General features: G+C 35.3%; 1 protein-coding gene across 1 annotated transcript; it reads right to left on the reverse strand.

Moving 5' to 3' along the window:
* Positions 1–1,142: 1,142 nt before the first annotated feature.
* On the reverse strand, positions 1,143–2,081 carry LOC101436314 (olfactory receptor 4F6-like). The gene has a single exon (XM_004462726.1). The coding sequence runs from the start codon at positions 2,079–2,081 to the stop codon at positions 1,143–1,145; it is 939 nt and encodes a 312-aa protein (XP_004462783.1).
* Positions 2,082–16,949: the final 14,868 nt, after the last annotated feature.

The following is a 16,949-nucleotide window of genomic DNA, read 5'->3' on the forward strand; positions in this document are numbered from 1 at the left end:
TCACAATTTCCATGGATAACTGGGTACAGAGCTTGAGTCAATTAGAAAGGAAACAGCACAAGCAAAAATAAGAGCAGTAGGCATAGATCAAAAGCAGGAAACACACTGTTTCTGCAGCTCTCCTTCTTATTTCTTCTCCTACCATTAGTCAAGGTGCCCTCAGTACAAGTCCCTATCAATCTTCCATTTCTTCATCTGCTACTGCTCTGTTCTTTCTTTCTCCAAATTTTTAGTTCATCACCTAAAAGTATTTATCTTTCAAAAAATATATATATATATACAATGACACATGGGTTTAAACAGAAGGAGAGCTGTATATTTTCTAATGCTTTCTAAATTTGGATACAGTGCTTCTATGTTAATAAATTTGAATACATTCTCTCTGATAACTGAGGGCATATTTAGAACAGATTTGAAGTCAATAATCTATGCATTTTATCACTATTTTCTTGGGAATATTTACTGGGGTCTGTAATGCAGTTACAAAAAGCTTTTCAGATAGAAATTTAATGTGATAACCCAAAGTGACACCTTAATAAATAATTTATTCCAAATAGTGCAAAATGTTGAAATTAGATGAAACATACATGAACAATAGTTAATCTTTTGGAATACATACTTGGAGAAATTTTCAATATAAATAATGAGGTAGTGAACAAAAATAAACAAATCTGCATGGAGCATAAGGTTCATTGTTTTTCCATGAAACAATGAAGAGCTAATTTATGTTTTTGCTTAGAAAGTTTTCCAACCCACTAAGAGGAAAATGTCAACTCCAGTATTGTTCTGATATTGGACTGTTAATCTTTCTTGAGGATATCAATGGATTACTAAAGATATAACTCACAATATAATGTGCTATTTTTCTATTTAATGTCCTAATGTACATTAAAATAACCTGGAAAAGAGCAATCAAATATGAAATCATGGACATCGTTACTCACTTTGGTTACAATTATCCAAGATATTTAATTTCATAAATTAGAACAATTACCATACTAATCTGATAGGATGTTCTGTACTTTAAACACCTGAAGTGTCTTTGGGGTGAACTCTCATTTGAATATATTAATTATTCAGGAATTTGTCTTACTTGAAGTGCTTGGAATATACACAATGCAACATATATTCACATTAGTTATTTAGGAGACCTTCTTCAAAATCAGGAGTCGGCTACTTAGTTTCTTCATTGCCATCATCATGTCCTTGTTCCTCAAAGTGTAAATGGCAGGATTCAGGATGGGTGTGATCATAAAGTCCAAAATAGCAAGAAACTTATCCACTGGCACTGTAGGAAACGGCCACATATAAATAAAGATGCATGGTCCAAAGAACAAAATCACCACAAACATGTGAGCTGATAGAGTAGAGAGGGCCTTGGACAAGCCAGCTGAAGAGCATTTCCACACACTAAGCAGGATAAAGATATAGGAGATAATCAATAAGAAGAAAGTTCCCATGGAAATGAACCCACTGTTGGCAGTAACCATGAGTTCCAAGGTGTAGGTGTCTGTGCAGGCAAGTTTGATAAACCAAGGAAGATCACAATAAAAGCTGTCTATCTCATTAGGGCCACAAAAAGGTAAATGGACAACAAATGCTAACTGGGCCACAGAGTGAAGTAGACCAACCATCCAAGCAACAGATAGAAGCAAAATGCATATCTGTGGGCTCATGATGGTCAGGTAGTGGAGGGGCTTACAAATGGCAACATATCGGTCGAAAGCCATGTCAATAAGCAGCAGCATCTCAGATCCACCCAGGACATGAAGGACAAATATCTGCAGGATGCACCCCAGGAATGATATGGTTTTGTGCCTAGAGTACAAGTCAGAAATCATCTTTGGAACTGTTACGGTAGAAAGGCACAAATCAATGAAAGAGAGGTTTGCTAACAAGAAGTACATGGGAGTATGTAAATGGGGATCAAAGCTCACTGCAAACACAACTAGAAGATTTCCTAGAACAATTGATACATATAAAATGGTGGATAAGGCAAGGAGGAAATGCTGCACTGCTCTATAGGAAGAAAGTCCCAAGAACACAAATTCAGATACCTCAGAGTAATTTGATTCATACATTGGAATTGTGTTATCTGTGGAAGGAACAAAGAAAAGTAATTTTAAAGGGATGCACCACATATCTGAAGTGAAAAACATTTGTAGAACAGAATCAGTACAATGATTTGGTGTGTACATATGCAAAACCTTCATAAAGAACAATAGACAAGCCTTTTAGAATTATTGATTTGGTAAAATGTGATAATAGACAACTTAAACTTCCTAATATCATTATGCTTGCAATTTTAATGCATGTAAATTAATTAATATTTATTAATAACATGTATAGATTTTCATATAAAAAGGATACATTCAAGATGGGCAGTATGTTACAGTAAGAAATAACACACAAGCCTGAAGAAAACAGAACAAAGATGTACTAATAGAAAAATAATCCCTCTCTAAACAAAACTGAAAGCTATCAAACTTTCCGATACTCTATTTCTGATAGAGTAGAAAACCCAGTACATAAATTGATTGATTGATTTCTTGGTTGATTAAGGATGAGACTGATAAAAATGAAAACAAAAAGTGAGGGAGGTGACCAAAATAAAATACAAATAAGAGAAAACACAAATAAGCAAATAATTTGGAGGTTAAAAGAAAGGATGAAAGGCATACTATGTTTTGCCATATTCATATAAACTTCTTTAACTCCATCAATGACCTCTACATCCTCAGAAAAGAATTCAACACTACTTACTATAGGTAAACTGACCCCAGTCTACTTTCCCACTCTCACTTATTTCCTCCCCCCATAATGACCTAAGTATCATCAACTACTTAGGAAATGCAGTATTTGTTTTACAGTTTGACTGAACTGAATCATGCATTTTTATGTTCTGCTGAATGCTTGTATTTTATAAGTCACAAATCACACACCACTTCCTCAAAAAGAGCTTCCTCTATTTTCCAGTCTTTTTTGGCCTTATCCCAAAAACCTCTTCAGACACATACCATAAAATTAATGACACCACTTTGTAATACACAATTGACTATACTGTATATAACTCCTACTGTATTTATGAATTTCATAAGGACAAAATTAGCATTTTATTCACAAATTCTGGAAAAGAATAAATTGTTAATGAGTATATAGATGGATAAAGGGATGGTTATCTGATGATAATTCTTTCTTGGTATTTAATATTTTTTCTTATGATTTCGACAATGTCCATAGAATGGAAAATTAGATTTTAATTCAAAGAAAAAAATTAGGAACTTAACAAAGTAAATGAATATCTCACAAATTGCCTGTCACTTACTCTAAAGCCGAAAAAATAAATCCAAAAATTTATGGGAGGGTCATCCAAATGAGAACATGTATCCAGATTCTACTTTTGAGGAACACATATGTACTTTTTAAAGATTTATTTTGAATAGCAAATAGTGACTAATAGCATTTTCTACTGAATAACAAGCAGCAGTAAGTTAGAAAAGAGAGGGAGGTAACAATCCTGTAGATGCCTTGAATTTCACTCCCCAACTCAGAGTCCAATGGATAATTTCATGTGTCCTTGATTTGTATGAGGACAAGGGGAACATGGCTGGACTTTGGAAATTTGTTAGCTGTCTTTCATCCAGGAACCACACCATCTCACAGAGCTCAGTTCCATCCTTTATCAGATACGTATTTATTAAATAATATCCACTTTTTCCCAACAGGTCTTTCTTAGGGAGCCCACTTCATTTACTTTCAGATAACTCCACAAAAAGTGTAATTCTTATTTATTTTTTTACTTCCTCACCAAACACTGTTTGGTATCAATAGAAAATATGACTGTTGAGACACTGAAAATAATTAACTTATCTAAAAAAAAACATTTCTATCAAGAAAGAAGTGTATTCATATCATCCACCCCCACCCCACCCCACTGAGAAGTATTTGCTAGATCTGAAGTGTCTTTAGTTCAATATCCCTTGTCCTCCTTCACCCTTTCCTATACTTGCTCATCTATTAAGAATGAAACCTGGAATAACTCTAGAGTCACTCTTAAACTGTCCTGCATTTTGAAAGGCAATACGATAATATTGACCCTGGTGTAGAAACCGAAGTATTCTGCAGAAACCCCTTCAACAAATATCTTATGAACAACCCACATAACCATCCAAATCAAATGTGTAAGAAGTAGGAAGAAAGAAACTATTTTAGACCCAATGAGTTTTCAAAAACCTTTAAAGCACAGCCCAATGAAGTTCACATCATAATCAATTGTCCATGTTCTTCTAACTTCTCCTGGAAATGTTACACCCATACTCAAATTGTCCACATGTATTAGATATATAAAACAATTCATGATGGGGAGTGAATGTGACTCCAGCAGCTGAACTCCCCTCTCCCACATGGGAGGTCCGGGTTCCCTGTACCTCCTGAAAAACAAACAAAAAAACAAGCAAAGCAATCAAAACAACCAACTCAGGAAAGCTGATGTGGCTCAGTGGCTGAGCTCTGTCTTCCCACAAAAGAAGACCTGTTCGATCCCCCAACCCAAATACTTCAAAAAAAAAAAAAGAAAAGAAAAGAAAAATTCATGAGGCCTGAAACAGAAGTTCTAAGTTCCCCTTGCTGAAAATTAGCACCAACAGGTTGTCAATACATATCTGCTCAATTGGACAAGAGGGGAAAAATCCTTATATTAATGACATTTCTGCAGATTTCCAACCTGAGTTTCACCTTACCAAATTACTGGACCTATCTAAAAAGAAGAGAAGAAAAGGATATTAGAAATAATTCAGCTATGCCTAGATCACATAAAAAATGTTTCCGTTTCTATGCCTTGTTGTTATTATTTGGACATAAGTAGAGAAAATAATTCATGTTCCAGTACTAACATTAGGTTTTAGTGTTCATTTGAAACCTTAGTGACCTAATAGTCCTTAGTTTATTTATCTTGGGAATACTGCTTTGGAGTCCCCATAGCCTGAAGAAGAAAGCAATATTAGGAATTCAGAGTAAAGTTTAGGTAAAGTAAAACAAAAGAGAATATTTTCAGTAAAACAAATCAGAGAATTTTTTTCAAGGATAATCAATATATCTAGGTAGTAGAAAGCCTATTTTTAAGTTCCATGCTTTTAGAACTAAATCAGTGAAGGTGTACTAGCTATTAACAAACACATTAAAGTCTGCACAATCATGAAACTCTTTGATGAAGGTAAGTCTAAGAAGAAATATGTAACTTGCCCCATGTCACTTTGCTGATTGTGAAGCCAAGACATAAATCCAAATCTGTCTGATTCCAAAGACCATTCATTAACCATTATAATATACTTACTATTTTATATCATGACTATAGCATCTTAATAGGAGTTTCCAGATCTATGTAGCTTTTTTCTAAACAAATCAATTTTATTGATACATATTAATAAAGCATGCAATTCATTCAAAGTATGTAATCAGAGGTACTTGGTATAAACAAAAAGTTTTTAATTCATCATTCAATCAATATTACAGCATTTTCATTGTTTCAAAAATAATAATAAACAAAAAACAGACAAAAAAGAAAATTCCTCACCTATCAATCTGTTTCCTCTGCTGTACATAGCTGTTTCTGTCTATTCTTGCACAATTATTTATCAGTTTGTTAAGCAGTTTTACTGCAATGTATTCATATACCATATGATTTATCCAAAGTGTTTAATCACAGGTCTTTACTATAATCACAATGCTGCACATTCATCATGTTTTCACAATCACTGTGATAAATAACCTCATGCCATATTTATATTAAAGCCTTAGGTAAAAGAGCAATACATTTTTGACTGAGTTTATAAATTAGAAACTATAGCATGCGATTCACTTAAGTAAGTAGTAGGGAATAGAAATGACATAATCCTTGAATTCTGGCTTGATATTGGACAACTAAATACAAGGATACTGCTCACAAAAAAAAAATTTAAGTAAGTGCAAATTCCAGTCTCACATACCTTAATCATAGGCATGCAAATTTATAATAATTCCATCCAAACATACTGTTTTAGATGAACTAGAACTGTATGCTTGTCATTAATTAAATTTATATTAGCCATTTCTAATTAATTAAATATTAAGCCACATTTTTCATAAAGATTAATCTAAGAACTTAAGAGTAGGTGAAAAATTTTGCAAGACAACAGTCTAAAATGTAATAGGCACAAATAGTAGTAAGAAGTTAGCTGGGACTTTAAAAATCATCATCATTCAGAAGAATGATTGATTACATTATTAAAAGTAGAAAATAGTCCATTAAAAATGTCAGAAGTCTGTTTGTATTTTATATAAATAAATAATAAAAATGAAGAAGGAAAAAATAGGGCCTACATATTTCAACTTACAGGATGTGCTAATCATACAATATCTGAATTATTACAGAGTGAGCTTTATGTCACTATTAATTAAAGCAAAAATGCTCATCATCTTTCAGACTTGCCATAGGATAATTTTACATTAGATAATTTTTAAATTCATTTCATATGGAAGATTTCTAATTCATTGCTATATCTTCTATTTAAGCCTAATTTGGAATATAAATTATATGATGAAATGAGTATTGAAAAGGAATATAGCTTACACATTATTCATTACAATTGGGCTACAAGTACATTTCAAGACTAAGTGATTTAAATATCACTTTGTTAAACTACTCTTTCATTTTCAGTTCCCAGAACTATGCATTATTAAATATTATCATATACATCTATAGAAAATATTCTATGCCTATATAATATACATAGAGCTTAACTCAATATATAATGAGGAACTTATTTAGGAGGTTAAGTCTTTTGAAGTTGGGAGACAAGAGAAGCAAGATATTCAATAATGAAACCTGCCTGTTTGAATAGGCCTCATAATCAGAGTTGGGATATGTGGTATATGTATAGACCATTTTCAAATGATAAGGCCAGTCAGAAATACTTAAGAACTAAACAAATTCCATTCAATTAACTATGTAGCAGTAGACACAAAAGGGAAGATAGAGAAGAATGCATGCATCCAGATGTAACTCTGAAGGATAAGAATCTGATTTATCAAGAAAGTCAGTCAGAAATTTTCCTGTAACATATCTTCTTTCAGTGCCTCAAGACATGTATCTGTTCTCCAAATCAAAAAGCTACTGTCCCTCTCACAGTTACGGTTCTCTCACATCTCAATAATTCCTTGACTTGAAGAGGTCTGCCCACACAAAAAGCTGCTTTTGTTAATGTTGCTTTTTTTCCTATGGTGATGGCTTTGCTTAGATTTTAGGCAGTTTTAATACAAATGTTTCCTTGAAATTGATCAATATTATGTTGTATTTAAACTGATTTCATGTAGCACAACCTCATTTGTTGTGGTTGAATAATGTATTCTATTATGTGAATATATGAATATTTATTCATTTTTATTTATATGTGCATCTGTCTATTACCCTCCTGTAAATTTTTTCTCCTTGATATATGTAGAAGTTTACCTTGGGTATCCATACATTGAGTGAAATTATTGGGTTATAAAGCTATGAATGGTGAACTTTGCAAGATAAGGCCAAATGTTGAAGTTGACTATAATAGCATGAACGTCCATTAAATAGGTATAAAAATAATAATAATTTTCTTTCTCTTCAGATAATTTAGAACAAACAGGACTAAATGGAATACATAAACCAGACTGTAGTATCTGGTATTATTATTTTTATATTTTGTGATTTGCTGGTGTGGCAACTTGAGATTATTTATGAATTCCAAAAAGAAATATTGATTATCTTTGTAAACTTGTCTGTTCTTATGGGCATGATGCTCTAATTGTACTAAATTCAAAAGTTTTACATTTACTTGATTATGTTAAGATAAGGGCTTTGATTCAACCATGCTATTAGGGCATGGAGGGTTGAGTCCCTGACCCTTTGGTGGGTTATATAAATGGACACTCAGTCAAGGAGATGGAAGATACACAGAAGAAGGAAGCTCTATATACACAGAAGAGGATCATGTGTTCCCAGGATGAAAGATGAACCATTTGCCTGATAATTTACAGCTGACATTGTGAAGAGAACAGAGCAGCTGAGCCTGGAAAGAAATGAGTCCTCTGGCCTAGATATGAGATTGGAAGTAGTTGACACTGGAGCCTTAAGAGGAACGAAGAAAGTTGAACCCTTGCAGACACCATCTCCCATCTACTTTCAACACGTGGCAACAGATTTTGGTGAGGAAGTAAATTTGAGTTAGACTCTATAGGGCATCCTAAACGTAAGCTGGTACCCCAAATAAATACCCTCTGTAAAATCCATCAGATTTCTGGTATGATGCATCAGTACCTCTTTGGTTAACTAATTCAGTCAAAGTTGTAGGACTTCCTCTTATATATACTTCACTTTATTTGTTTACCATTTTAGGCAACAATTTTGATGTGCTCTTAATAACAGATGACCTCCATTTCTCCTCTCCCTTTTGATTCTTTTAAGCCAATCTTTTAAGCCAATCTTTTATTAACTAATTCCTACTTTGCCTCTGTGAATAACCCTGAAATGAACACAGACATTCTCAAGAAATTCAAGACCATCTTCTTTGGAGGCACATGTGCCAAATTCTCTTTGCTCATTTCTTTGAATAAGAAAACTTTTCCTGCTTGTGCAAATGACATGAGACCCTTGTGTGGCCATTTGCAATCCACTCCATTCCTGAAGCATCATGAACAATCAACTACGCATTGTGTTACTGATGACATTATGGATCAATGGCTTTGTGCATTTACTAAACCATCTAGCTGTGATTGTAATGCTGCCCATCTGTAGACCTAGGGAATTTGAAACCTACCATATTCCACTGGTAGTCAGTCTATTTATAGGAATACCAATATTCTGGAAATGTTGATAAATACTCCTGGGGGGTGTAGGGGTGTTGGTGAACATCTGTTTCATTCTCTTGCTGATCTCTTACTCTTATATTCTCTTTATTGTTTGCTTTCACTCTAGGATGGGACAACTAATATACATTCCTCCTGCACTGTCCATATTATAGTGGTGGTATTGTTCTTTGACCATGAATCTTCATTTAATTGTGGCCACTCAGAATCATTTAGATGGACATATCACTTGTGTTAATAGCAAAGCAAATGACAATATTAGTATTGTTGCAGCTACTACAATATCCATTACCACTAGTTGAAACTTTTCATTACCTTAAGCTTTATTTCAGCTAAGTATTTCACATAGATATTCTATTTAACTTCTCAGAAAGTGAAGTTAATACTGTTTTTTTTTTATTTTTACAAATGGATAGAGCTGTCTCAAGTGCTTTGCCTTCTAGATAACTTATCTGCTGATAACAGTTTTATAGGTAATTGTTAAACATTCCCCTCCACTCAGAAAAACATTGGAATTATAATCTGACAGTTGATCCCAATTTTATGTCTTGGTCATTTTGGAAGCACTATACATCTTTACAAAATATGCACTTGAAACAATGGTAGATGTAGCAATATCTTTGAGGATTTTGCTTCTCCTTCTAACAAAATGGTTAGGATGTTCAATATCTATACTTGATAAGAGGAGGTTAAAAAAAAGTGTTGTGGATATAGTTTAAAAAGTTAATACAAGAGCCATAAATTATGCAATGTTCAGCAAATTTTCATAACTACATATAATAATCCTTCCTCTATATGAAGAATTCTTCCTATTATATGTCTTAAAAAGACATAGAACATCACATCCTCAACCTGAAATTCATGGAGTCAGATACACTTCGTTTTCAAGAATGTTTAGATTTCAAAATAGTGGAAATACGTAATATTCTACAACACATACTGTAGGAGCATGCAAAAAAGCACACTTGCATTTTCAAATGTAGTTCATGTTAGGTCTACCACAAATGAGACCAGGAGTGGTCTTTGCTCTGTGTGCAGCTTGGTTTTTCAATTAGCCTACAACTCTAAAAAATCTATACTTGAACACACACAAAGGAAAATACTGAGTAAAGTTGAACTGCTGTATATTTCCAGTATCTGTATTTCTATGTTACTTCCATGATTCTTGGAAAACTCCGGCTTACTGTAGTGAGGATTGCAAAATAATAGGTTACAATCTTTATGACATCAATAAAATAATCTTCTGACTGTGGAAAATAAATATGAAAGTCCCAAGTAATGTGAGTTGGAAGAAAGTCTGAGCTAAGGCACTTTCAAAGCATCTTCTCATCCTCTACTCACACCCATGATAGTCAAAAGAGCTTCAATATCTCAAAATGTGGAATTAATAATACAGAGATAATCTAGGACTGTGGTTCTCAAACTCTTTGGTCCCAGGGTCCTTTACCTATTAAAAATTATTGAGGATTGCTTATATTTAACTAAGTTATATGTAATAATACTATTTTAGAATTAAAATTTTAAACTTTTAAAATACATATAAACTTACTTAGAATTAGCAGTAACAAACCCATTAGAGATTAAAATCAATAGTATATAAATGAAAATAAGTATATTTCAAAATGAAATAAAGAATCCAGTGAAAAGAATGGTTTATTTTATATTTTTCAAATTACTCTAATATATGGCTTAATAGAGGCAGGTGAGTTCTCAATCTCTCTCAGTAGAAGTCTGTTGCACAATGTTTTGATGGAAATATACAAAGACCATGCACACTTAAAAATACATGTGGATGAATAAGGTAAGAGTATTTTGGTTTTAGCACATTAACAATGGCAATAAATCTGCAGAAACTCTTTAGCACAAAATAAGATAGTGACATCAAATGGATACAGTTATCATGATATTCCTCCCCACTACAAACACACAGAAAATGAAAAAAATAAAAAATATTATCTTTTTTGATGATTACTACAAATATTAAAACATTGTGAAGTAGTTTTTTTGTTCCTATTGCATATGTTGTTTAAACAGTCAATATTCTTTTGTATTTATCCTTTCTGGAGATTTCCCTTCTTTCTTTTTTGCAATTTGGGATGAATTTTTTCCAGTCTGAGGATCTCTTCCTGGATATCTTGTGGTACCAGTATAGTTGAAGGCACATGGCATTTTGAGGACTTGAGTCATCAGATGGTTTAAATGGGTTCCGTTTTCAAATTGGTGCACATGGCTGGCAAATTATGCTTTCTGTCTTTTGGAACGTTGGCTAGAAAGGTGGAACAGAACCCCAACATGTGACTTTCTTGGTAGGGAGACTCCTCCCAGCATAGTAGTTGGGTTCCATAAAAGAATGGCCCAAGAGCATATTTTCTAAGAGGTCCAGGCAGAAACTTCAGAGATTTTTCTGACTAGACTTAGAAATTACACAACATCACATCCACCACATGTTATGGGTCAAGGTCAAGTCACTAGGTCATCCCAAATTCAAAGGGAGGGGAGCTATACAAGAAATTGAAAGTTGGGATATGTCGCATATTGATTGGTCATATTTGGAGACTACCACAAACTTGACTATCCTAATGAATCAGAAACTCACCTTTCAGTAATGCTATAAACAGATGTCTTGAATAATGGGAATGATTATGGGTCTGAGAATTGGAAATCTGGGCATCATGTCAGTCTCCAAAGAAACCTGAAGAGAAGTTGGGGAAGAAGTGGCAGGAGAAAGGAATAAGGGTTTAGTGGCATTGCATCAGTCAGAAGACAAGAAAACAGACATGCCTACATGTGATTAGTCTATCATAGTTGAACCTGTAACACAAGGCCTAGGACACTAACTCTTCATCAAGTTTTAGATTATTGATTTTTAGGCTTGTGTTTTATTTCCATCTGTATTACTAAAACAGTTTTAAGAAGAATATCTCATCAGTGAAGACATATGTTTTCCTTCTCTGAACTTCTATTGTCTATATGATGGGACAGTCAACATCTATTTTTTTTAGTTTCTCATTGTCCATTTATTAAATGCAAGTTATATCCTCTCAAATATTCTGTTGAGCTAATTAAACTTAGAATCTCTGACCCAATTTTAAAAATCATAATAATTGTCCTCATGCCCACTCCCTCCATTAACACATAGTGCAAAAATAATTCATGAAACCAACAGCTTGAATGTCTCTTCAAACCATATCTTCAGTTTCTTTGAACAATGGGCATGCAAGTATGACTACTAGACACTTGTTGTGGGGACTTTTTCTATCTCTTGGTAATTTAGAGCTTTGAATTTACAGCACAAGTCCCTTTTATCCTTGTTCAAGAATCTTTTAATGCCTAGAAACATTTCAACTGTGGAGTTATGCTATATATAATCCAGAAGTCAAGAAATTTTAAATACAAATAAAACCTGGAACACTTAATAGTAGGTAGTAGTTATAATAGCTAGTGGTTGCAAAATCTGCACTTTGGAAAGGAAGGCAGAAAGCATTCAATTCCTCCTGACCTGATATTTTGATCACCTGGAAGATACTCAAAAATAGATGACTATTTTTCTGTTTAAACAAATAATTCTCATAAACATGAGAGGCTTTGCATGTCTTCTACTATGTTGTAGCAGTTATGTTCATACTACATGCCCTTCTTGCAGCACCAGACTGCGTTATTCTGGTGACATAACATCCTTATTCAAAAGCACACTGTAACTCAGTCTCATTTTCCCACAGCCAGCCCTGGCCTACCACCAACCATGTGTGACTCAGGGCCCTGAGATTTATTCTTATTTGCAAAAGTCCTCCACAAAACTATTTCACTCCATCATCCAGCTCCTTCTCATCATATGTCATCTGCACACCCATCGTGGCCCAGTTGCCATTTGCCAATGAAGAATGCTTGTGATATTCCTGTTGAATTTAATATTCAATGAATTCCTTGCCTTCAATTCATAGAACAAACTATAACTTATGCATTCAGAAGGTATCTGTGCCAAATACACTAAAAAAATAATTTGTATAGGATTTGTATAGGATTTTAATCTCATTAAATCTTAAATTATTTGGTATACGTTTAGTTTTTATGTTGATTTTTGGATTTCAACGTGAATTGATTTGCCTCAGGCAGAGATTGAGTTAGTAGTGAAATCCAAAGTATCACACCACTCAAATGCTAGTGGGAATTATTTCTACTTCTTACTCCTGTCAAAAAAAAATCTTGAAGTAAATTTCTGCCTATATATCTTCTATCATTATAAAACATCATATTTAATTATATGCTATTATTTGATTTTGCAGAAAAGGTTATTTTATTAATTAGGACAGAATAGAGTAGGGATAATAAAATTCTTTTATATTGAATCTTTCTGAAAAAGTGACTCTCAAGTTAGATGAGTTGTTGTGAGGTCCCAACTTTTAATCTCTTTGGCAAACCACTGACTGCTTATTTCCAAAATTATAAGGGACTGCAAAAACTTAGAACAAAGCTAGAATAAGGAATAAAAAAGCAAACTCATCATTTTGGTTTATTATTCTTTATTTTGAGAACTCTGCTGAACACTCACTTATTCCAAAGATATAAATCTGAGCATGAACATGGGAATCCCAGGAAAGTATATTTTAGGTTTTAAGTTCTTTACTTGCTATTCACACTACTCTTAACAAAATACCTCTTTTTAGAAGGTGTTGTATTTTCCACTATTTTATTTATTGTTAATTTTATACATTTATGATGCATGTATATATATATAAATAATTAATATTTAGAAAATGGTACCATACTGTGCAAAGTGTTTTACAACTTCCCTTTCTCTTTACTTTAAAAAATGGGTGTATTTTCCATGTTCTTAATTTTTTCAAACATCATTTTATCAAATGTGCAAAATTATATGTAATTAATATACAAGATAATCATATGATTATAATTCATATGATTGAAGCCCCAATTGTAGGACATTTACACTTTTTCAATTTATTGCATATATAAAAATGTTGCCATGAAGAATTCATAGCATATACATAACTTGGAGAACCATTTTAGAGACTAGTGCACTTTAGGGAAGAACAAGCACAAAGAAATGGCTAAGTGACATGAGCACAGGTCACAAAATTGCAGTAAGACCCTCATCTCTGGAAAAGTAGAGTAGCTTTGTAGATTAATGAAAATGTCACATTCAAGAAGGAACTTACTGCCTAAGAAAGGAGGAAAAAGATTGATCATAGAGACAATTTTAGACAAGATGGCACAAAAGCTATAGAGGTACCTGATATTATTTAAGTTAATTAAAAGTTCAGCTAACATGGAGTTGAAGAATGTCAACCACCACAACATGGAAGCAAGAGTGCCTACTACTGAAAGCAGGAGGATTGCATCCAGTATCCATGTAGAATCTAAGCCCCCTCTTGACATAGATGTGAAATAGGCACAACCAATCCAAGGTCCACAGGATGGAGGAATACAGTAAGGATTAGAGTGGACTTACTGATATTCTATTCATGAACTATTATGGTTAGTAATCGCAAAAATGTGTCATTGGTGTGGAAAAAGTGGCCATGGTGGCTGCTGGATGCAGGGAATGGGAGGAAGAGATGAGATGTGGAGGCATTTTTGGGACTTGGAGTTGTCCTGGGTGGTGCTGCGGGGACAATTACTGGACATTGTAGATCCTCCCATGGCCCATTGGATGGAACGTGGGAGAGTATGGGCTATGATGTGGACCATTGACCATGAGGTGCAGCGATGCCCAGAGATGTATTCACCAAATGCAACGGATATGTCATGATAATGGGGAAGAGTGTTGCTGTGGGGGGAGTGGTGGGGTGGGCATGGTGGGGGGTGAATAGGGACCTCATATTTTTTTAACGTAATATTTTTAAAAAATGAATTAAAAAAATAAAATAAAAATAAAAAGTTAATTAGAAGTTAAAATCAAGGAGAACGAGCAAGATAGCAGAGGAGTAAGCAGTTCCTAGAGTCAGCTCCTGCTACCAGGCAGTTAGTAAACACCCAAAGGTATCTGGACCTACCTGAAGCACATGTTTGTGGGCTCCAGGAGACCAGAAAAGCATCCTGCAATATACTTGAAGGAATGGTAGAAGGAGACTGCCCATCTGCAGAGAAGATTCATAAGTAGAATGCTCCATGCCTCAGAGACTGGTGTCCATTCTCCACTGGAGGCACAAGCTTCCTTGAGAGCTGTTCTGCGGCTGGAATTGAAAGCTCCACTTTCCCAAAAAGGGGGAGAAAGAGGCAGTTGGGCACCAATTCCAGCTACTGATGAGTAAATTCAGCAGGCTAAAGTATAACCCTGACAACAGCTAAAGTTTGAGTCTGCCCAAGGTAGAAAGAGGCCAGTAGCCACCATCTTAACTCTGTACCTGGCATGAGATAAAGTGGGGCTGACTGAAAATCATGTTGCTGGTAGGGACTGGCTTCTTCCCATCCAGATCAGAAAGCAGTTATAACGTAGGCCCCAGCCCCACCTCTGGCAGGGAGGAAGCTGGGGGGCCTCCACCACCCTTTCCGAGAGATTACTGGCCAAGCAATGCAGGCTGGTGATTATCCTACTCTGGTGGTGCAAACCACCCCAGGAACTATTCTGTGGCTGGAATTGGAGGGTCCATTTCCCAAAAAGAGGGGATGAGGAAATAGTTGGCCACCAATTTCACCTACTGATTAGTAAACTCAGCTGGCTAAAGTATAACCCTAGGAACAGCTGGGGTGTGAATGTGTGGACTCAGAAAAAGACCAGCAGCCACTATTTTGACACTGCCCCCAGCCTGAGGGGAAGCTGGGCTGACAGAAAATCACAGTGATGGTAAGACCTAATTTCTTTCACTCAGTTTGACCTGCAGCCCTAGACTAGGCTTTAGCCCAGCTTCTGGCAGGGAGGAAGCTAGTGGGCACTTGCACCAGCCTATCCAGGTAACTTCAGGTAACTTTTGGCTGGTGCAGACTGAAAACTGGAAGTCTACTGGGGCAACTTCAGTCACCTTGGACTGCATAGATTGCTGTCTCCCCACCTCCAGCAGGGGAGGAAGGGATGTGAAGCTTTATCAGGCTTTCTGGGCAACTGGAGTCTAGGCCTGCACAACTTGGATTATTCCATATAGCTGTGACTCTGGCCCTACCTCTGGCAATGGAGAAAGCTGGAAAGAGCTTTATCAGTCCCTGGGATAATGAGGATAGCTTGAGCCTCCACATCTTATAGCACCAACTACGTCCTTAACTCTTACTGCTCAACCAGCAAGGGAGAAAGGAAAGGAAGCCCTTACTAAAGAGAAAAACTGCACCCTGAAATAAATAGTCTATTAAGTCAGATGCCAAGACACCAACAAAAAATTACAATCCATACCAGGAACCTGGGAGATACGACCCAGTTAAAGAAACACCTATCACCAGATCTTAAAGATATTTCCTACAATATCTTCGAAAAGTTTATTGGTTATTGCTTTTTTTTTTAGTTTTTTTTTTATTAATTTGGAGTCAATTTTTGGATTAGATATGAGATAGGGGAACTCTTTCCTTCTTTTGGCTATGGATATCCAGTTCTTTCAGCACCATTTATTGAATGGACTGTTCTGCCTGAGCTGTGTGGGTTTGACAGGCTAGTTAAAAATCACTTGGGGAAGTGGCAGTGGTTGTATCAGTTGGGCTCCTGACTACCATATGGGAGGCCCTGGGTTCATGTCCTGGGGCCTCCTTATGAAGGCAGGCTCTCCTACATGCTGTGGAGAGCTACCAGACCAGGCACCATGGAGTGTTGTCCAGCCTACAAGCATCATGGAGAGCCAACTCAGGAAGGTGATGCAACAAAAAGGGAGACAAGCAAAAACACAGAAGAGCACACAGCGAACAGACACAGAGAGCAGACAGAATGGAAAAAGTCACAAGGGGGAGATTAAAAAAAAAAAATCACTTGACCATACAAGTCATACAAGTGAGAGTCTGTTTCTGAACCATCAATTTGGTTCTACTGCCTACATGTCTATGTTTATGCCAGTACCATGCTGCTTTTACCAGCATAGCTAGGTAAAATGATTTAAAGTCTGGAGATGAGGGTTCACATTTCCTTTTTATGATGTTTCTGG

The sequence above is a fragment of the Dasypus novemcinctus genome, chromosome 3, assembly GCF_030445035.2.
Source record: "Dasypus novemcinctus isolate mDasNov1 chromosome 3, mDasNov1.1.hap2, whole genome shotgun sequence".
NCBI classification, from domain to species: domain Eukaryota; kingdom Metazoa; phylum Chordata; class Mammalia; order Cingulata; family Dasypodidae; genus Dasypus; species Dasypus novemcinctus.

Coding starts and splice junctions, on each gene's coding strand:
- LOC101436314 (XM_004462726.1), bottom strand. CDS start 2,081: ATGTATGAATCAAATTACTCTGAGGTATCTGAATTTGTGTTCTTGGGA.